Here is a 22,031-nt window from a genome sequence, read left to right on the forward strand (position 1 = left end):
TAAATGTATCATGATACAATCAATACAAAATCATCAAATGCTCAAAGAGTAAAATATGAGCCTGCCTGACTCCAGAAATACATGATGCTGAGTGTCTGAGAGACAGTCCACATTTTGGGCTGATCTCATTATAAATCGCCTCTTGTCACATTACTTTAAATACTCTGACCGAGACAGAAACTTCTTTCACATGGAAACATTTGCTAACAATGGGAATTTGCATTCAGAGTTTACACCTTTTGGGCAAGATGCCATTTGCCTGGAGGACCCACCTAGGACCCTAACCCTCTATAAGCAAGATATTTCTAAACTCTTAAAAACTTTACTACCTTTTGTGTTACTTCTTTGGGGATGAGACCTTTGTACCAGTTGCACTGAGACATTCCAAATGATATCAAACATGTTTAGTGTTGTATGATAATTGTTCATATTAAACCATATAGATTTTTGGGTGAATTTCAGGTGATCTCAGCATGAGAGAAAGAAGGAACGGGGGAATGGGGGGTCAAGGGAAAGAGATGTAGATTAGGATAATGCTTAGGTGAGACTTGTCTCGAATGGTGATGCTAATTTCACAAGAGTGTTCAAATGTTAATTTCCAGAAAGGTCCTTTGTCTCTCAGCAGCATTAACAATTTTTTTTTTTGGTAATTTGATGCAAAGGTAATATAATACTAAGTATAGTGTAACATAAAGAAAAAAAGAAAATCTAAAAAACTTTGCAGGATTTACGATGCAGATAACCGTTAAAATGCATCATCACAGTCTGTGAAAAGGGTCCATTGACTTTGACTGAACACTTTATTTTGACATGCTTTTTATAGTTCTTAAATTTCCTACATATAATACCTCTGTAAATAATAAAATAATTTCTTAAACTGCTGCAAAAACATAATTGTTGATGAACTTCAGCTTTTTTAGAACCTGAAGACCCCCTCCTTAATAAAGCAGGCAACAATGGCCTTGCTTCTGGAGGCACAAAATGTCCAGCATTCCTGTTCTCACAAACATGATGTGTGATGGAGTGGAGAGCATCTCGACCAGCCATTTCTTTGTATGTGTTCTTCAGCAAAATATCATACTTCCCATCATCATCAACATCCATCCAAATTTGTGTATAAAGTAAACAAAAGGCATTGTAAAAAAAGAACAATTCTACTATTACAGTACCACTACCATTTCACGAGTTGCGTGTTTGGCATGCTGTCCGAGTAGAGGGCTCTGAACTCGGAATTTGTCCCGAACCCAGAGTGCTCTCCCTGTATTCCTGGCTGTGGTTGGAACAAACCAAGAGTGAGGAGTCGGGGTGGAGGGATGCTGAAAACTGTCAAGGAATGTCGGTGAGTCGACTGTGTGTGTGTGCGTCTGTCTGTGTCTGTGTGTGTGTGTGTATGCTTCCTCTCATGCTGATAGGATATAATTGCTGATGACGAGTTGATTGGATAGTTTAGGCTATTTGAACGTGTTAACTTAGTTATGAAACATCATATGTGCAGGTTTATTGCCTGTTGGTTGTAATCTGAGCAAGTGTTTGTTCAGTTTCTTATACCACAAAAAAAAAAAAAAAACATATAATGCAGATCAGTAGTGAATGTACAATATAGTTTTAATTACTTTTTTTATGTATATTTATGTCCCCATTTTTTGATGAGGAAGAAATCTTTTTAAAAAACAAAAACAAACAAACCCTACACCAGATGATCTGATACCAAATTCAATAAAATGTTAGGAAACCGCCCTGCACTGCCAGAACAATTGCCCACTGTAGAACCCAAAGAATAGTACAAAGATCTCCTTGGCAGCTGCTGGAATCTCTGAATAAGGAATAGCAGTGTCATTCACAGCATCCATGAATCTGCTCTCCAGACACCTATACACACAATGCTTTATTTCAAAACAATGGATATTCAATGAAATACGAATGTAATACAGACATACATCTAGAGAAAACAAATTACTGAAAGATATGGCTTAAAAATGTGGGTGGTCCTTGAGTAAGACTTTTTATATTATGCCATTTATAAATACCTTTTTTTTTTTTTTTTTAAACCTACACAAACATCAACTCATTGTGAGACACTTCAAATGGATATTCAAACCTTATGTCATTCGTAACCTGTATGCATTTAGTTTTTTTCTGCAGTACACAAAAGCAGCTATTTTGAAGAATGTTGGTAACCAAATAGTTTTGGCAACCATTGATTTCCATAGTAATTTTTGTCAATGGGAACCAAAACTGTTTGGTTATACCAACATTCTTCAAAATATCTTATATGTTCCACCAAAGAAAGTCATACAGATTTGAAACTACATAAGGGTAATAAGTATGATGACAGAATTTTCATTAACATGTCCAGATGACATATCTCTTTATTGTTATTATTATGAAACCATCTGGAAATGCTGCCTGTGTCTGAAAAAAGAATTCAGGTTTTGTGCAGTTGTACCACTTTAAATTGGAACTGCTGTTCTCTATTATCATGATGTCAATGTTCATTACATCACATCTCTTCATCATCAGGAAATTGCACAAGAAAGCATAACAAATTTATTTTTACTGTAATGTTCTCACTGCAAGCTCAAACTAAACTCCGGGTATCTGGATAAAGAGACAATGTTCTTTCTAAAAAAAGAAGACCCTATTTTAGTGTGATCATATTCACAACAGCCTTCCATGGATGTCCAAGTGTCGACAAAGGATTTCTAAAAGTCAACCAACATTTCACAAAGTCGATGCAAAATCTGAACACATGAATTTTGAAATCTTGAGTTACCTTTTCTTCTTGAAAGATTTTTCCATTGGCAAGTGTATTTAGACCTATGAAAAATACATAAATGCACCTTTCACATAGGATTAAAGTGTTCAAGTGTATAAGTAACACTGACCTGCCTGTACCAAGCATGTTTCTGAGGATGTCATCTTATGTCATAAAATCTGAACACAAAGGCTTAATAAGAAAAAGAAAAAACTTTAATGTATAAACAATTACCCACCCAATACATAGCCAACTTTTTAAGTACTGTTAATGTACATGAAATAAAGAAACTGAACTTGACAATACACTAAACAGAGACCGTGATTCAATACACACTCAGTGTTCCAGCGAAACACAGACAAGAACAATAAAGGTCTTTGGGAATTTCTGATGAGTCTCTGCAGTTTTGAACAGAGTATTACACAATCTGCTGAAATGTTTAAACCAAAAGCCTCTGCCTAACCACAACTGTTCTGAAATAAATAGTCACACTAAAGTTCTCACTAAATTTAAGCTGTCCAGCTTTCAAAGACAGTAACACTAATGAGATTAATATATCATTTCAAATGTACAACTATGAGGTATGCTGTTCATTTGTAAAAACATTTATACGCATATCAGTGACAAAGTTTTTACTTCTTTCAAGTTCCAGATATGCATGAATGTTAACATACCTGACTTCTAACTACAAATGGAAGCAAGCTATTGATCCAGATGAGTTGATCCACTAGAGGTACTAGAATGAGATATACTGTACATGATCTTCATATGTAACAATTTTAGACACTGAGAAAAAAAAAAAAAAAGCCTTGTATATTTTGTAATGAAACTTGAGTTTAGGAGAAATGTAAATTGTTTATGGAACATAATCAAAACGTAACTAACCAAGAAATGAAAGTAGAATAAACATTCCATGAGTGAGAAACAGCCCACAGACATGCCACATTTTTCAAGGTCAATGACCAGACTGAGACAAAAACTGTTTTGTGTCAACACCGAAAACCTCTGAAATGTGAAAGTGACAGAAGAACTGGAAGGTTTATGAGATCACAGTCCTGCTCTGGGCTAATCAGTGCTGCACGCGAGCTAGAAAAGGCACAAAACGCCTGCCGATTTAAATGAGGACATCCGTACACTGCTTAAGAGAGAAAATTTGTTGCTGCATTCAAAATACTAAAACTCTGCACACAATTTATACATATATATGATGCAGTACTTCTATATTTAGCAACAAATGCTTTATGCTACACTGTTATCACATGACCTTATACTCTGCTGTTAGTTTACACAACTATCTTCTCACTAGAAATTCTTACCTCTCTCAAAAGATTTTCTCAGTACTTAGCCAAATGTCCCCATTTTTTTCCCCATTGATGGAGCTAATTTATTGAGTAAGTGAAAATGCAAAACAAATGGAAAATATTTTTAGAACATCCTAATTGAATACATACTGTTTCATTCTGAGAGGGTTGTAGAAGAGATTTTTTTTTTTTAAGTAAAGCCAATAAAATAATCCCTGAGGTATAAGAGCCTTTAAGATGCAAAGATGTCTATTAAGTACATAAACCAATCCCCCAGTGTAAAAAAAACAACAACATAAAACTGAATGACTGTTTAAGTTTATAAACAATATATATTTTAAAACATGCACAAATCTCAAGCGTACATTGTCACATTCAAATTTAAACTGCCACATTCTGTTCTGTTTGAAAAGTATAATACTCTGTTCAAGCACCACTGGCTTGTGATCAAGTCCCCAGGGTATAGATACAGGTAAAGCACCGTGTTACTTTACTGAAGTGGTTTCAGCTGCAGATTGTCCCAATGCAGTCTACAGACAGACTATTAGTCTTTCATTACCCGTTAATTTATTCTCAGTGCTACAACCCAGAGTTCTACCCCATCTCTCGTCATTCCAAGTCCAGGATCCCCTCTGAGAGGGCGTCTATGGCTTTGGAAGCAGCGGAGGAGCTTCCTGGTCCTGAGTCCATAAACATGTGAGGGATCTCACTTCCAAAGTAAATCTTACTATTAGCTGCTATTGCCTTAAATTTCATCAGCTGGAGATATTCAGGGGTCAGCTTGAGCTGTGAGAAGAGAAGAGATGAGATGAGATGAGATGAGATGAGATGAGGAGAATAACATGTTTCATAAATCAAAGAGCACGTTAATGGGGTACAGTTTTAATTGTTTACCTTATTGGCCTCAGCTGCTCTCTGTGCGGTGTAGAAATCTGCATCTGCTTTTGTTTTCTGCGTAGCAAGGAAAGCGCTGTCTATAAAATCAGCAACAACAAAAAAAGTGCAAAATGAACAACAGAAATCACAGCAACATTCAGTCAGAATTGTGTGATGAAGGAGAGTCAATGCTATTTAAATTCATGCTAAGCATCTCATATAATATATTCAGGCGGTTCACCCAAACCTCTGAAAACTCAGTTAACAAGTTGTAATTTTAAACTACGAGTTTGTGACTGCTTTTTACAAGTCATAGTCGTAATTCCGACATAGTGTGAAAGCATCTTAGTATCTCAACATGTTAGCCACCATAAGGCGACCAGTTTGCACATAAAATAAAGCAGACAACTGGTACGACTGTCTACATGATTTTAATGTGTTTTTTTTTCATTATATGTAAAACCTTTTAATGTGGGGAAAAAATGACTGACTTTGTTGCACTCCTGCCAGATTAGTCACTAGTTTTACAAACAGCATTCAGAACTCAGTTGAGAATTGCTAAGACATTCTGGCCAGTTTCAGTACCGCTGGAAAGACCAGTACAGCGGATATCCAAGCATTACGAGACCGTATACAGCAGCCCCTTTATACTTGTTAAGCAACCCTGTCAGAGATCAAAACATGATGAGGCCTTCTAGATAAAAACAAATCTCTTTTCATTATGATTAACACATTTGATCATCATTGACTTTCCATCCAACTATATATATTGTGTTATAATGAATACGGGCATAATATTAAATGATTATAAAAAAGTTCTAAAGCATGTTCAGAGCAAACAGTCCTTGCATCTGCATTTACAACACCATCTTGCACAAACATTGAGAAAATAAAATATCTGTCATTCTACCCAGTTTTTAGCTTCACATTAGTTCAGACACTCCATAACAACTTCCTAACAAATGTTCTCATAAAACCTTAAAGGGTTAGTTCACCCAAAAATGAAAATTCTGTCAGTAATTACTCACCCTCATGTTGTTCCAACCCCATAAGACCTTCGTTCATCTTCGGAACACAAATTAAGATATTTCTGATGAAATCTGAGAGCTGGATCACTCCTCCATAGGCTTCTAAGACATTATAGCTTGCTGGCCCAGAAAAGTTATTAAAGAGATCGTTAATATAGTCCAAGTGACTCCAGTGGCTCAATCTTAAGTATATCAAGCGACGAGAATACTTTTTGTGCGCAAAAACAAACAAAAATAACGACTTTATTCCACTATTCATTTCCTTCTCTCTGGGCCTCGAGTTAGTTCACGTAGTGTTTTTGCGCAGCGCTTCTGTGTTGTGCGTCTCACGCATCACACACATGACCAGCGTCGGCCAATAGTGAGCCTACGTGGTGACGTGTAACAGACGCGCTACGCTTAAACACTACGTGAAAAGACTCGAGGCCCAGAGAGAAGGAAATGAATAGTGGAATAAAGTCGTTATTTTTGCGCACAAAAAGTATTCTCGTCGCTTGATATACTTAAGATTGAGCCACTGTAGTCACTTGGACTATATTAACGATCTCTTTAATACATTTTCTGGGCCAGCAAGTTTCGGTCACCTAGAAGTCTATGGAGGAGTGATCCAGCTCTCAGATTTCATCAAAATATCTTAATTTGTGTTCCGAAGATGAACGAAGGTCTTACGCGGTTGGAACAACATGAGGGTGAGTAATTACTGACAGAATTTTCATTTTTGGGTGAACTAACCCTTTAACACTGTGGCTTTTGGCATGTATGATTCAGTCCATTTTCTCAGGAAAGTCATTTTCCCAGTATTACAGTTAGAAAGCAAAGAAACCTAACCTTAAAAAAAACATTGGTAACACTTTAGAATAATGGTCCGTAGTTAACAAGAAGCTATGCAGGAAGTAATAGGTAGTACTGCATTAACACCGAACTTAATACTATTAACAAATATGGAAGCAATATTAACTAAGCAGTAAGTAATAGCTAATTTAGTACAAAGGTAGTTCCTTGGTAGGTATTTGATTATTACTAAAGAAATATATCCTCATTTAGAACTACTTGTGAACTAAGAAAGAATAACCAATTAATTACTAATCACAAAAGTAACATGTCTAAAAAGTGAACAATTGTGTGTTTTTTTTTTTACTTTTAACATGGTCGTAACATTTCAGAAGCTTGTGCCTCAAATGGGTTCTTTGTGGAAACAAGTAACTTTGTGGTTTATGAATATTATATCCCTCCAAATACATTAGCTACAGGTTGAGATTGTGACTACTACTCTTGCCAAAGGATGGACGTATGTTCTCTGTTTATTTCAAACTTAAACATAGAATAATACTAATAATGATAATTTGTTCAAAATTGTAAATAATTAGGAAGTGATGCTGAAACTCATGATTGGATTAGTTCACTATTATGAGCTCTATTGAGTGTCAGTTCAATATGTCTCAGACTCCAAAGACCTACCTTTATGTTACAGTAGCCGCCTGAGTAGGACTTCTCTTTAGTATATGAATATAAACATTGATGTTTTCTCGTCAAAAACAATTTGCATCCTTAATGAAGAAATTGGCTGCATTTGTTGCGATAAGCGCAAAACCACATCTTCCAGATTACAATGTTTGTTAGAATATTACTAGTGCCTCACAGAAATGTTTGCATGTACAGTATGTGTCAAATATAAAATTAAATAACTTGTATTACTTGTGAAAAACGTTAACTCCTCACTAATTACTCAAGCATTACCTTGTCATCCCGCAGGAACTACTAGTGATGTGGCCCATTATTTTAAAGTGAAAAACGTGTTAACTCCTCACTAATTACACAAGCTTTACCTTGCGTTAAGGTAACACAAGCGTTAACTACTAGTGATATAAAGTGTTTTTCACTTTAAAATAATGGGCCACATCACTAGTAGTTCCTGCGGGATGACAAGGTAATGCTTGAGTAATTAGTGAGGAATTAACGTTTTTGAACAAATTATCATTATTAGTATTATTCTATGTTTAAGTTTGAAATAAACAGAGAACATACGTCCATCCTTTGGCAAGAGTAGTAGTCACAATCTCAACCTGTAGCTAATGTATTTGGAGGGATATAATATTCATAAACCACAAAGTTACTTGTTTCCACAAAGAACCCATTTGAGGCACAAGCTTCTGAAATGTTACGACCATGTTAAAAGTAAAAAAAAAAACACACAATTGTTCACTTTTTAGACATGTTACTTTTGTGATTAGTAATTAATTGGTTATTCTTTCTTAGTTCACAAGTAGTTCTAAATGAGGATATATTTCTTTAGTAATAATCAAATACCTACCAAGGAACTACCTTTGTACTAAATTAGCTATTACTTACTGCTTAGTTAATATTGCTTCCATATTTGTTAATAGTATTAAGTTCGGTGTTAATGCAGTACTACCTATTACTTCCTGCATAGCTACTTGTTAACTATGGACCATTATTCTAAAGTGTTACCAAAACATTCCAAAAACTGCACAGTAGAAAACATACTGAAGAGTCAGCTGATATAGCTTCATCATGTGCTATTTATATAGAATAGTTAGCCAGAATCTGGGAGAAGGCCAGTGGGAAGTTATATATACAGTGTGTGCAGAATTATTAGGCACGTTGATTTTCTGATCATATTTTATTTCCAGGAACATTTTGCCAATTCCAAACCATATTAATCTTAATAACTACTATTAATTTTGTATTTAATCATGTATAAGTGATATATAATTGTTCATGAAGGCTGGAAATGAAAAATGTCTTATTTTCAGGTGTGCAGAATTATTAGGCAAGTTTTCTTTTACAGATAAAATAAGCCAAAAAAGAGATTTAACAAAGACTGAAAAGTCAAAAATATTAAATCCCCATGAGAAGAATGCAATACTAATGCAATACTAGAGATTGCAGTTAAAGCATGACCATTGGACAGTGAAATGCTCATTGGGTCAGCAGGGTCAGACAAAAACAGATGGAGAAGAAAAAACACATGTTAACTGCAAAAGAATGAAGAATTAAGGTGAAGAATTAAGTGTGAAACCATCGGGAACCCTTTAGTCTCCAGCGCCACCATTTTCCAGAACTGCAACCTACCTGGAGTCTCCAGAAGAGCAAGGTGTCAGGGTCTCAGAGACTTGGGTTTGAAGAATTCATCTTCCAGAATACGTTTTAATACGTTTTGTGAGTTTATTTTTAGTCCATCTCCTACCCTGAAGTCCGTTTTGCAGAGATGGACTAAAAATTAACTCCCAAAACGTATTAAAATGTATTCTGGAAGATGAATTCTTCAAACAGTGGTAGAAGAGGATGTGTTGCTGGTCCTTCAAGAGTCACTCTCAATCTGTCTGTCTATAAAGCCTATAAAAAAACAGTCTTCATGTATTTAACAACACTTCAGCTTGTGACTCTTATTAAGAAAGGGTCATTTTTTAGGATTCTTTGCCTAACCCAAGTCTCTGAGACCCTGACACCTTGCTCTTCTGGAGACTCCAGGTAGGTTGCAGTTCTGGAAAATGGTGGCGCTGGAGACTAAAGGGTTCCCGATGGTTTCACACTTAATTCTTCACCTTAATTCTTCATTCTTTTGCAGTTAACATGTGTTTTTTCTTCTCCACCTGTTTTTGTCTGACCCTGCTGACCCAATGAGCATTTCACTGTCCAATGGTCATGCCTTAACTGTAATCTCTAGTATTGCATTAGTTTTGCATTCTTCTCATGGGGATTTAATAGTTTTTGACTTTTCAGTCTTTGTTAAATCTCTTTTTTGGCTTATTTTATCTGTAAAAGAAAACTTGCCTAATAATTCTGCACACCTGAAAATAAGACATTTTTCATTTCCAGCCTTCATGAACAATTATATATCACTTATACATGATTAAATACAAAATTAATAGTAGTTATTAAGATTAATATGGTTTGGAATTGGCAAAATGTTCCTGGAAATAAAATATGATCAGAAAATCAACGTGCCTAATAATTCTGCACACACTGTATATATTCTGGTTAACTATTCTATGTAAATAGCACATAATTAATTGATACATAAATAATACATCATTCATTTTTGTAACAAAGATAGTATGTCAATGGACACACTGGTTTGATTTGTAGATGTCTTGCACTAATGACAATGACTTGCTTTGCATGTAATCGTTTGCATTCGTCTTCTATGCAATCATTCATTCTGTCTGTAGTTTTGTTTTTCTCACATAATTTTCACGTTGACGAGACAAACTCTTAGAGGTATTGATGAAAGTTTTGAACCTGACAGCTTCTGTAACAATGTGCTTCAAAAAGTGATCTGCATGCTGGTTTGGTAGACACTTTAAATGCACCTTTGCTGAATAATAAAAGTATTAATTTCCTTTAAAAAAAAATCTTACTCAACCAGAACTTATATTTAATTTATGAAATAGGTACATAATGCTATGGGGTCATTTCTTCCAAACCCTGACCATTGTTAATTTTATATTTTGATCAAATCAGGGCCCAAATGCCCATATGGTTAATCCAACCTGTTTTTATTCTCCTACATTGCAGTCTTGAACCTCTGAGGGAACATGAACACACATTCACCTACCTTCAATTTCTGATATCTTTTTCTCTGTTTCTTTTTCCATAACTTTCTGGCCATATTTGATTTCAGCCACCTGTGCCACCTTCTCTGCTTCTGCAGACAGGAAAAAAGTAGAGCAACATTCATTTACTTTTAAATAAGCAACAACTTCATCGGTATCCAATCCACACGACCAAACATGCTTATCAGGCGGAGTGCTAAGAAAAAACATCTTTGTTCACCGATGACAGCCTTTTTCCTCTCCGTCTCTGCCTCCTTCTCTACCACCTTCTGTGTCTGAGCCGCAATCAGTAACTTTGTTCTCTCACTCTCCCTGAGAAGACACACAAAGTAAAGAAAAAGAGAGATTCTGTTTCAATCAAGCTCAATTGATAAGGACTGACAGAATATTCTTACTTTAGACCAAAATACAGTGTTGCAGTTTAGATATAGAATGACAAGTTATGCTGTAACCAGGGTCCAAAATGTAGTCTCATATGCAAGTACAAAGTTACTTGCAAGATGGCAACATTATACATTCTGTGAGTAACTTAACAACCTGTACTGTGTGTCACTAATATGCAGGATTATCAATTAATTTAAAAAAAATGTAAGAAGAATAATTCCTTTGTCATAGAGGCATAATATAAATCATGGCCAGTTAGAAACAATTATTACCACTACATTCACTCACTGTGTTAGTGTTAGTGTTAGTTCCTTTTGGGTCCTGGTTGTAACATAAGCTATTACATGCAAAAGGTTCTCATAAACTCACATTAATTCATAGTTCCTGCGAATGCTTTCCGGAATGTTTGGTTTGGTAACACGGACTGCCTGCTTACGGGGGGGGGGGAGGAACAGAGGAGAGAGTAAGAGAAAAAAAGTTAAAGACAGACAGACAGACATCCTTTTTGTTAATAATCAAAAGATATTTGACTTTCTCTCTTCTTCTTTTTTCCCCTTTTTGCTGCAAGAGCCTTGGAAAAGAAGTCAGAACAAATGGATCTCGGAACAAAATTAGTGGATGTTTACATACTCCTCATGTGACTCATAGCTCATCGTGCATTAAGTGAATGACACATTACCCACAAAAGCTCCATAAGAATATTCAAGCTACAAGGAAGAATGAATCAGATTACAAATGATCTCAGTGTTGTACCAGCTGCACTGATGACTTGCACATTTTTTGTGATAATAGATGAGAAATGGTAACAAAGGAAATCTCCTGCTTGCACAGTTTATTACGAGGAAGGCTGTTTTAAGCTTCTTTGCTTGAGTCTGTGAAAACTTGGTTAATCTGCACCAAAGGGATTTGATTTAGGAAATCGGATTCCTGCCAAACCAAAGCTAAATAATGAAAGACAAACACACGCACAAATACACAGAGATTATAGCAGCATCTTATCTCTGCTCTTACAAACTGTGTAACAAGATAAAGTCTTGAATGTTTTTGTAATAAATTACAAAAGACCATGGTTATCTATCCTAAATTCAAAGGACCCGTTTAAAGGGATAGTTCACCCAAAAATGAAAATTAGCCCATGATTTACTTACCCTGAAGCAATCCTAGTTGTATATGACATTCTTCTTTCAGACGAATACAATCAGAGTTATAGTGTTCAAGTGTATAGTTCCAGTGTTACTCTTTTGGCGTAAATCGATGAGTACAGCCGTCTGCCGGAAGCTAGTTATTTTAGTCGATAAAGTTTCAAATGGATATTTTTCTTACACGAACGCATTGCTTTCACTTCACTTCAGAAGGCCTTTATTAACCCCCGGACACACGTGGAGCACTTTAATCATAAATAGATGCGCTTTGATGGACTTCCAAAGACATACACCCATTCACTGCCATTATAAAGCTTGGAAGAGCCAGGACATTTTTTAATATAACTCCTGTTGTGGGAAAATTCATCTTTTCTTTGTATTTTATTTTCAACGATTTAACAAACGAATGCCATGCGTTCTTTGGCTGTATTTTGAGTTTCTTTTATGATATTGATACAGCTGCAGGGTGTGTGTGTGTGAGATTTCAGAGGTAAGGAGATTCCCGTGCTGGGGAGGGGTCAAGGGGGGTCCCTTTTGTTCCTTGTGCTGTGAAGGGTGACAAGAGATAACACTATAAAAATGCTGGCCAACCTCTGCTCTGGGTCTCACTCCGCCTGCAGCTGGACTGTGGATGGACTGGGAACATTCTTGCAAGAATAAATATCTTTTAAGGACAATTTGAATCCTGATGTCTCTTATGCCTGATGCTATTTTGTTAGTTACTTGTTTTTGCCTCAACACTCCGATTGTATTTGTCTGAAAGAAGAATGTCATATACACCTAGGATGGCTTCAGGGTGAGTAAATCATGGGCTAATTAAAATTTTTTGGTGAACTATTCTTTTACCTAAGCACTAATGTATAACTTGTACAGAAGATAGAATGTTGACAAGAACATAACTCTGTGGATTGGAGCAGAAAACAGACTAAATTGGCAAAAAATTATGAATCCCACCTGAATGATGAGTCCAGGTGCCATGTTGGTAAGATCCTCCTGTAGCGTGAGCTTTAGATTCTCATCTATTTGATCTAAGGCCGGAGAAGAATCAACAGGTCACTTTATGAATGATACACAGAACTTGTTTTTTCATCACAACACAACTGCAAATATTTACTTTCTTTATGATTTAATGCCATATCAGCATCAATGGCTATACACTCACCTAAAGGATTATTAGGAACACCATACTAATACTGTGTTTGACCCCCTTTCGCCTTCAGAACTGCCTTAATTCTACGTGGCATTGATTCAACAAGGTGCTGAAAGCATTTTTTAGAAATGTTGGCCCATATTGATAGGATAGCATCTTGCAGTTGATGGAGATTTGAGGGATGCATCCAGGGCACGAAGCTCCCGTTCCACCACATCCCAAAGATGCTCTATTGGGTTGAGATCTGGTGACTGTGGGGGCCATTTTAGTACAGTGAACTCATTGTCATGTTCAAGAAACCAATTTGAAATGATTTGAGCTTTGTGACATGGTGCATTATCCTGCTGGAAGTAGCCATCAGAGGATGGGTACATGGTGGTCATAAAGGAATGGACATGGTCAGAAACAATGCTCAGGTAGGCCGTGGCATTTAAACGATGCCCAATTGGCACTAAGGGGCCTAAAGTGTGCCAAGAAAACATCCCCCACACCATTACACCACCACCACCAGCCTGCACAGTGGTAACAAGGCATGATGGATCCATGTTCTCATTCTGTTTACGCCAAATTCTGACTCTACCATCTGAATGTCTCAACAGAAATCAAGACTCATCAGACCAGGCAACATTTTTCCAGTCTTCAACTGTCCAATTTTGGTGAGCTCGTGCAAATTGTAGCCTCTTTTTCTTATTTGTAGTGGAGATGATTAGATTAGATTAGATTAGATTAGATTCAACTTTATTGTCATTACACAAGTACAGGTACAAGGCAACGAAATGCAGTTTAGGTCTAACCAGAAGTGCAATAGCAGCAAGTGCAGGATATACAGTGGTTCCATAAGTGCAGAACATGGATATGTACTGAATAAATATAGAGTTGAATACTATTATAAACAAAAATTTACAGATAGATTGTCCTATGAATATAATATACAGATAACTATTACTGTGAACAGAGTTTACAGCTAGATATGTACTGAATATAATAATATACAGATGGCTATTACTATAAACAGAATGTTTACAGATAGATATGTACTGAATATAATATACAGATGGCTGTTACTATAAACAGAATTTTACAGATAGATATGTACTATGAATATATATACAGATGGCTGTTACTATAAACAGAATGTGAGCATAATATACAGATGGCTATTACTATAAACAGAATTTAACAAATAGATATATGTATAAGTTAGGCTAATGAGCAGTATAACAATGGATTTAAAGTAGTGCAAATAAAGTTTGGACAGAAGCTATCCGAGTGAAAGTGCAGTGGAAAGTAATTGCATATTACAGTTAAGGTACGATATTGCAATGTATATATAAACAGTCGGTACTGTAAATAAACAGTCGGCAGTGCAAATTGAGCATATTCCAGTCAAGGTAGTAGTGCAAGATGCATATGTAAACAGTTGTTACTGTAATAACAGTCAGCAGTGCAAATGAACATTATAGTATTGCAAATGACAAAATGGAGGCAGGTGTGAGGAGGGAGAGGAGAGTCAATCAGTATATGAGGGGAGTGGGATCAATGAGGGTTAGAGTTTAATAAAGAGACAGCTCTGGGGAAAAAACTGTTCTTTAGTCTGCTGGTCCTGGTCCGGAGGCACCTGAAACGCCTGCCGGAGGGCAGGAGAGAAAACAGTCTGTGGGCTGGGTGAGAGGAGTCCTTAAGGATGCTGCGAGCTCGATGCAGACAGCGTTTCCTCTGGATGTGCTCGATGGCAGGTAGTGGAGTCCCAGTGATGCGCTGGGCGGTTTTCACCACCCGCTGCAGTGCCTTGCGCTCTGCAACAGAACAGCTCCCATACCACACTGTAGCACAGTTGGTCAGGATGCTTTCTATTGCACAGCGATAGAAGTTCACCAGGATAGTGGAGGAAAGCTGATTCTTCCTCAGTGTCCTCAGGAAGAAAAGGCGCTGGTGAGCCTTCTTGACCAGGCTGGAGGTGTTGGTTGTCCAGGTCATGTCCGCCGAGATGTGGATCCCCAGGAACTTGAAACTGGAGACACGCTCAACAGCCATTCCATTGATGTGGATGGTGTCGTGTGTGCCTCTTGACACTTTCCTGAAGTCCACGATGAGCTCCTTCGTTTTGGTGGTGTTGAGGAGCTGGTTATTTTCGGTGCACCATGTGGCCAGGTGCTTGATCTCCTCCCTATAGGCAGTCTCATCGTTGTTGCTGATGAGACCAATCACCGTAGTGTCGTCCGCAAACTTGACGATGGAATTAGATCCGTACACAGGCTTGCAGTCGGAGGTGAAGAGGGAGTAGAGGAACGGGCTTAGCACACAGCCCTGTGGTACACCAGTGTTGAGTGTGATGGATGTGGAGCAGTTGGAGCCTGATCGAACATTCTGGGGTCTGTTGGTCAAGAAGTCCAAAATCCAGTTGCACATGGAGGTGTTGAAGCCCAGGTCTCCAAGCAACTTACATGAGTGGTACCCGGTGGGGTCTTCTGCTGTTGTAGCTCATCCGCCTCAAGGTTGTGCGTGTTGTGGCTTCACAAATGCTTTGCTGCATTCCTCGGTTGTAACAGGTGGTTATTTCAGTCAAAGTTGCTCTTCTATCAGCTTGAATCAGTCGGCCCATACTCCCCTGACCTCTAGCATCAACAAGGCATTTTCGCCCACAGGACTGCCACATACTGGATGTTTTTCCCTTTTCACACCATTCTTTGTAAACCCTAGAAATGGTTGTATGTGAAAATCCCAGTAACTGAGCAGATTGTGAAATACTCAGACCGGCCCGTCTGGCACCAACAACCATGCCACGCTCAAAATTGCTTAAATCACCTTTCTTTCCCATTCTGACATTCAGTTTGGAGTTCAGGAGATTGTCTTGACCAAGACCACACCCCTAAATGCATTGAAGCAACTGCCATGTGACTGGTTGATTAGATAATTGCATTAATGAGAAATTGAACAGGTGTTCCTAATAATCCTTTAGGTGAGTGTATATATTCATAGCAAAATCAATAGTATCTGAATTTAAAAAAAATATTATGATTACATTATATTATATATTATGATTACAATTGAACAATTTTCACAACTGCAAATAAAAAGTACTTCGGAAGCTTAAAGGGATAGTTCACCCAAAAATAAAAATTCTTTATGTACTACAATACTATTTGGGTGAATTCTAGTCACATGTGCAACACCGCCACATCACCACTAGAGGGCTGTAATCCCCTCACACCATTGTGAAGTGCATTTGTTCTAGAGATATAAAGCCACTATGAACTTCTCACACTGCAACATTTTTAACATGCATTTCTAGAGCTAAAGAAAATCCAAATTAATTACTGTTAAGGTGTTTCCTTATGAAAAAAAGATCATGTTTAATGTTTCCTAAACCTTTCTAGTGAATTATATTGTGCATTCAGGGTGTATTGACATTTTAGTAGAGAAAAATATGCATACGATTATTTAAATTCACCCATCAGTTTGAAGGGGGGAAAAACTGCATTCTACAGAGAGTCTTTTGTGAGGCAGTTGCTGTCAGCTGCAAGGAAGAGACCCTTGCTTTGAAATATGAGTCTTAAAGCAGCAAAATATGAACAAGTTTAATGATATAAAATAATTTAACACGGTATAGCAACACAACACTTACCAAATAGACCTATGTAGACCTCCTGAAGTGAGTGCACACTACAGAACTGATTCAGCTCATGGTGAACCTTGTTGAAAATCAGGGCTTTGTCATAGTCAGCAGTGAAGTTTCTCACAATGCCATAAACTGCAGCAGAACAAACAATGATGTTAAGAAAGAGATGAATAGGGCACATAAAAAAAAAGACAGTTATAGTCTGACTCATCACGTAAATTCATGGGGAGCGGGATAAAATATTTATGAGCAAGCAGGCTATGCCAAAAAGGCTCTTTAGTAGGCCCTCCCATGTTACAAGCCCAGGAAAACGTTCCCAGTTGTCCACCCTTTTATACACCTCTACAATATAAATAACAAAAAAATGTATTTTACCTGCTGAGGGAACAAGGTAGTTCACCACCTCAATCTGATCAAAGTAGATCATTACACCTCCACTGCAAAGCAAAACAACATGTTGCCATATATGAATAAGTGTGAAAATCTATTTCTAAAATAAATCTCACGCAGGGTCTTCTCTCACAACAGCATGTGTCTGAGATGATCAGTGATACCCGGCTGACAATGTTTTGTGAACTTGTGCTATGCCAGCTGTAATTTAAAAAGCATTTAGCGCCAATGACCTATTCAATCAATGAAAAACAACAGTAAAGACATTTATGTTACAAGTTATGTCCTATTCATCCAAAAAAAAAAAAACCTGCAAAAAATGTATAATGGTTTCCACATTTCCACTGTGATAAGATAAATGTTTCTTGAGCAGCAAATCCTCATATTAGAAGGATTTCTGAAGGATCATGTGACACTGAGTAATGATGCTCCCTTGACTGTATTTTTGATTAAATAAATGCAGCATTGGTGAACAAAAACATCAAAAATCTTACTGACCCCAAACTTTTGAACAGCATTCTTTATCCCCTTAACGCCTGAATTTATAAAGCTGTATATAAAAAAAAAAATTCTGTGTGTTTTTGACTTTAGGTAGATGGTAAATAATGTTGAGATTATCAATTTCACTTTTGCACAACAAATAAATAGAAATTTTGGTATGTTGCAAATTTGCGACAGTGGGCATTTAGGGTATTTTTTTACAAAATGGAAAAATTAATAAAACACATTTTCCCATCTCAGGAATGTAGATTTTATTCATAGCACAAAGTTGTTAGAACTTATAAACTTTATACTTATAAACTTTGACAAATTAATGAATCTTGACAACAGCAAGAAACAAAACACTCTCCTACTCCCTAACATTGACAGTAGTTTTTATACATTCCATGTTACACTCTATTTAACTCTTTCCTTGTTTCTCCAGTGCATACATTATATATTCTTATAGTGTTATATCCTAACATGCTATTTTTTGTGGGAAAAAAAATAATATTTTTTTTTGGCTGAAACCATCTAAATACAGCATTATTATAATATGTAGCCATTAGCCCAATCCAGCCGTTATGGACCAATGTCGCAAATTTGCTACAAACAGAAATCTACAAAGTACGTAAAAAATATTCGTCACATGAAGTCTATATGAATAACATAGCTATAGAAGCAATCAATAAGCTGGTACATATTTTTATCTTAGCACAACTTAACTAATTTTTGGAAATTTCTCCACATTTGCGCACTTGATATGCGGATTTTGCAAAACAAAATATTAGCTTCGGTGAACCGGATGTAGTTCCCACTCCGACCGCTCCTACGATAAACCAGTGCGTGCAAAATGTTCCTAGGTATGTATCGAATGTGCACAAACAGGCATTGGGGGAAAACACACGCTATCTCGCCTGCAGTCTGAATGGAAGGGGTTTGTTGCAAATTCGCGACAGTGGGCGTTAAGGGGTTAAAGAAATGTATGATATAACACATTTACCCACATTAAAGTTGCAGTAAGCAATTACTGAGAAACACTGTTGATATTTGAAATCTACACCCAAAAAAACACAACCCTCCCTTCATTGCTCTGCCCCCAAAATAAACACACTATGCAACACAAGCAACCACTAACAACATCAGACAGCTTGCGCAAGTGTGGATAAATCAGCTGTGATTCAACAACAACAACAGCATATGGTTCTGGGAAACATAGCAAAAACCAATAGTACTCATGTACGGAGCAGAAACAAAGCAACCTCAGTGTCCACTTTCAGGCCTTCCCGGTCTCTAACGTCTCTCTAGTGCTGGAATTATTTTTCCAATATTAATGCGGATCCTAGCTCTTGTCTGGTCATTCTTCCAATTATTTTCCTCTGATTATCTCTGCCATCTCTCTTTAGTTTCTACAAATGTCCCGCTTGGATCGGTCCAATCTACTTTTTTCCTCATATTTACACCGCCAGTACTATGTACAAACACAATTTTTTAGCACACACACAGAACAGACATCTAGCAAATAAACTAAATAGTTTGTTTAGGTGTTGATTTCATTTTCAACATCATTTCTCAGAAATCACTGACTGCACCTTTAAGTAAATATAATAATCAAATACAATAAATACGTTATTAATTACAGCAATAATCTGAAAAACCTCAGGGAAGAATAAGCGTTTTATTTTTAACCAGTTTATCTGGACTTTTGTCAAGTTTATTTGTTTAGAACAGTAGAGAGATGACAGGAAATGATAAGGAAAGGAGGAGGGAACAGAATTGTGAAATGTTTTAAGCCAGATTTAAATGTCTTAACCTAAACTCTGTACTATAGTCGATCAATTGTGTCTGCTCAGTAAATGATGTTCTATCACACAGTTTCAACCTTCAGCCTAGGTAGGATTCTCCTGAACTGCTGTGGAGCCTCTATTAAGGTGCAGTCAGACTAGGCTTTAAGCATGCAAAGTTTCTTTCACCCTGCAATGACTAATTCTTTTCTTGAAAAGTGTTTTCATTAAGATATGTTTTACAGCCTGTAGTGTAAATCTCAGAGAAGGCCTCAGGTCAAAGTGCACTATGTCTCACTTCAGCAGCTCTGAGCAAAACACCCAGCTAGCTATACCAGCCACTGAGGAACATCAGGTGAGATGTAAGAGACTGTATAAAAGTGACAGTCTTGACTGAGGTTGTTAGATGTTCTGCAGGCATCTCGGCTTTGTTGCCTCCACCAATAAAGTCGAAGTTTGGGCATCTGGAACTCTGTGACTCAAGAGATTTCTAACAAAGAGGAGAATACTTTTTCCACGACACTGTCCCCCGGTTTCACAGACAAGTCTTAAGCTAGTCCCAAACTAAAATGCATGTTTGAGCTGTTTTAACTAAAAGCAACTTGCACTGGCATATCTTAAAATAACATTTGTTTCAAGATGCACACCAGTAATGTTTTTTCTAAGGCACGTTTATAAAAGCTACTTAACTGCCCTAATTGAACTAAGGTCTGATCCTGGCTTAAGCCCTGACTGTGAAACCAGCCTATATGATATTGGCTATACAGAACTGCAGGCCAGATTTCAACAAACAAGAATTTGGTATGTAGCAATAGAGAAAACCAAACGCCTACACTAAAGCTGGCTTTCTTGCTCTTGCTTTGCATGCACATGATTCTGATGAATGAACAATTAACCTCACCTTGTGCCGCATGGAACATTCTTTACTTCATCTGTTTGTAGGGTTGTCTTTACGAAAAGAGAGAGGATGCAATAAGAAAAAGAAAACTGAGTTTAACTATACATAAAAAGTCTGCCTTTTACCTGTACAGATCTGAATGAAGTAATGAATGGCAGCATCAGATGAAATCCAGGGCCACTGGTGGCGGTCAGCAGAGCTCCACCTCTGAGAGGAGAGAAGCACACACAGTTATTCAAGCCATAGAGCAGAGACTGACATGCTGTGCAGCATCTGCTTGGTTCTGGGAGCAGATTATTGGAAAATTTTGAGCAACTGACCTGTAGTAAACACCCACATGTCCTTCCTCAATCTTATGAAGAGCAGAAAACATTGCGGCTCCTCCTATGGCGAGGATCACAGAGGCAATCGCTCCCACTGTCATTCTGAACAAAAAAGATATACGTTAATAGTTGACCTATTAAAGTACATCTCCATGCTACCAATAGTCAACAACACGTAAAGTAACTAATGTGCATTGTATGCATAATTTACCATTAATAGCCTCAAACAGGAAATGTGTAGTATTGTATTTTAGCAAACAAAGATGAAAACAGATCCCAGAACAACTTAATAATAATAATTGTTAAAATATATTGTTTACATGCAAGTTAACGTTTTGCTGTATCCTGCAGATTAAAAATGCTTAAACTGGTTTGCTGTGCATCAACGATTAAAACGATTATTTTGTGTAGTTTATGGGTAACAGCTAACAACATTACTAGTGTGAAAACTACCGAGTTCATGACAGATTGAGAGAGCATGTGGAACACTGACATTGCTGTGACTTTGCTGATAAGAGGATTGAGGAAACCAAGCACAAATACCTGAATGCAAATGTCTGTTTTATTGACTGTATATTGTTTGGAAAAACCACAAACGAAACCCTCAGTTTAGTAAGCACTAGACAAGAGAGTTCAAAGCGCGTGTTAAACGGTTTTAGAGACAGAATAACATACAGGAAGTCTGAATTGGTGTTCGGTAAATATATGACTTGAGTGTCCAAAAGTTGCCGCTGGCTATGGGCTTTCTCTTGGTGTTACACAAACTAATCGATACAGTTCTACAAATTAGTTACTGTTGTGTCAAAATCACAATATTATCTTGGCGACAAGCTGCAATCTAACCAATAGTAAACATTACTAGCTAGCTTTAAAATATGTGTCTACAAAGAAAATACTTGAGACATCCAGTCAACGCGATTACAACACAGGAAAAAATACTTTGTGGATGAATGCGAACTAAAAATGATGTTACCTAAATACGCACTGTAACTGCTTCGCGGTGACCGGTAGAAAGACACCTGCGATCGATGAGGAAAATACAGCGACGCTCTTTTGCGTCTGACGTCACCACACTTTGACCTACTTTTCCGCTGTTGTTCGAGTATCGCACCACTAGATGGCGACAAATACCTTCCTATCAGAGCAGGATTGTAAAATGATAAAGACGAATTGATGAATAACCGAAATTATTTACTTTTCTTTATTTGTCTCAGTGTTATTTTACTATTATTTATATACTATTATAGCATTTAGACCTATAAATATTTTGAATTAGATGAATCAGTTTTCATTTTAATTTTTGTAATTTTGTCATGTGCTTTTG

At 37.0% G+C, this 22,031-nt stretch overlaps 1 protein-coding gene across 2 annotated transcripts; it reads right to left on the minus strand.

The window, feature by feature from the left end:
* Positions 1 to 2,953: 2,953 nt before the first annotated feature.
* On the minus strand, positions 2,954 to 21,787 carry erlin2 (ER lipid raft associated 2). Of its 2 annotated transcripts, none has more exons than XM_084414362.1 (12): positions 21,681 to 21,787; positions 20,705 to 20,809; positions 20,510 to 20,591; positions 20,388 to 20,434; positions 17,208 to 17,269; positions 16,839 to 16,964; positions 13,018 to 13,091; positions 11,291 to 11,349; positions 10,758 to 10,849; positions 10,540 to 10,629; positions 4,951 to 5,030; positions 2,954 to 4,842 (listed from the first exon to the last, which is right to left on the minus strand). In XM_084414362.1, exons 2-12 carry the CDS (start codon positions 20,806 to 20,808, stop codon positions 4,666 to 4,668), a joined length of 993 nt encoding a protein of 330 aa, XP_084270488.1. In that variant the 5' UTR covers position 20,809; positions 21,681 to 21,787; the 3' UTR covers positions 2,954 to 4,665. The 2 variants fall into 2 exon arrangements, with proteins under 2 accessions (XP_084270488.1, XP_084270489.1); XM_084414363.1 differs by lacking the exon at positions 21,681 to 21,787 and adding an exon at positions 21,251 to 21,655 and having other exon boundaries at positions 4,109 to 4,842.
* Positions 21,788 to 22,031: the final 244 nt, after the last annotated feature.

Source organism: Rutilus rutilus, assembly GCF_951802725.1.
Source record: "Rutilus rutilus genome assembly, chromosome: 7".
In the NCBI taxonomy this organism is placed as follows: Eukaryota; Metazoa; Chordata; class Actinopteri; order Cypriniformes; family Leuciscidae; genus Rutilus; species Rutilus rutilus.

Bases quoted from the DNA above. Each gene is read 5' to 3' on its own strand.
- erlin2 (XM_084414362.1), bottom strand. From the start codon at position 20,808: ATGACAGTGGGAGCGATTGCCTCTGTGATCCTCGCCATAGGAGGAGCC. The intron at 20,592-20,704 runs GTCAGTTGCTCA...CTCTCCTCTCAG, and splicing joins CATGTGGGTGTTTACTACAG to AGGTGGAGCTCTGCTGACCG. The intron at 4,843-4,950 runs GTAAACAATTAA...CTCTTCTCACAG, and splicing joins GAGCAGCTGAGGCCAATAAG to CTCAAGCTGACCCCTGAATA.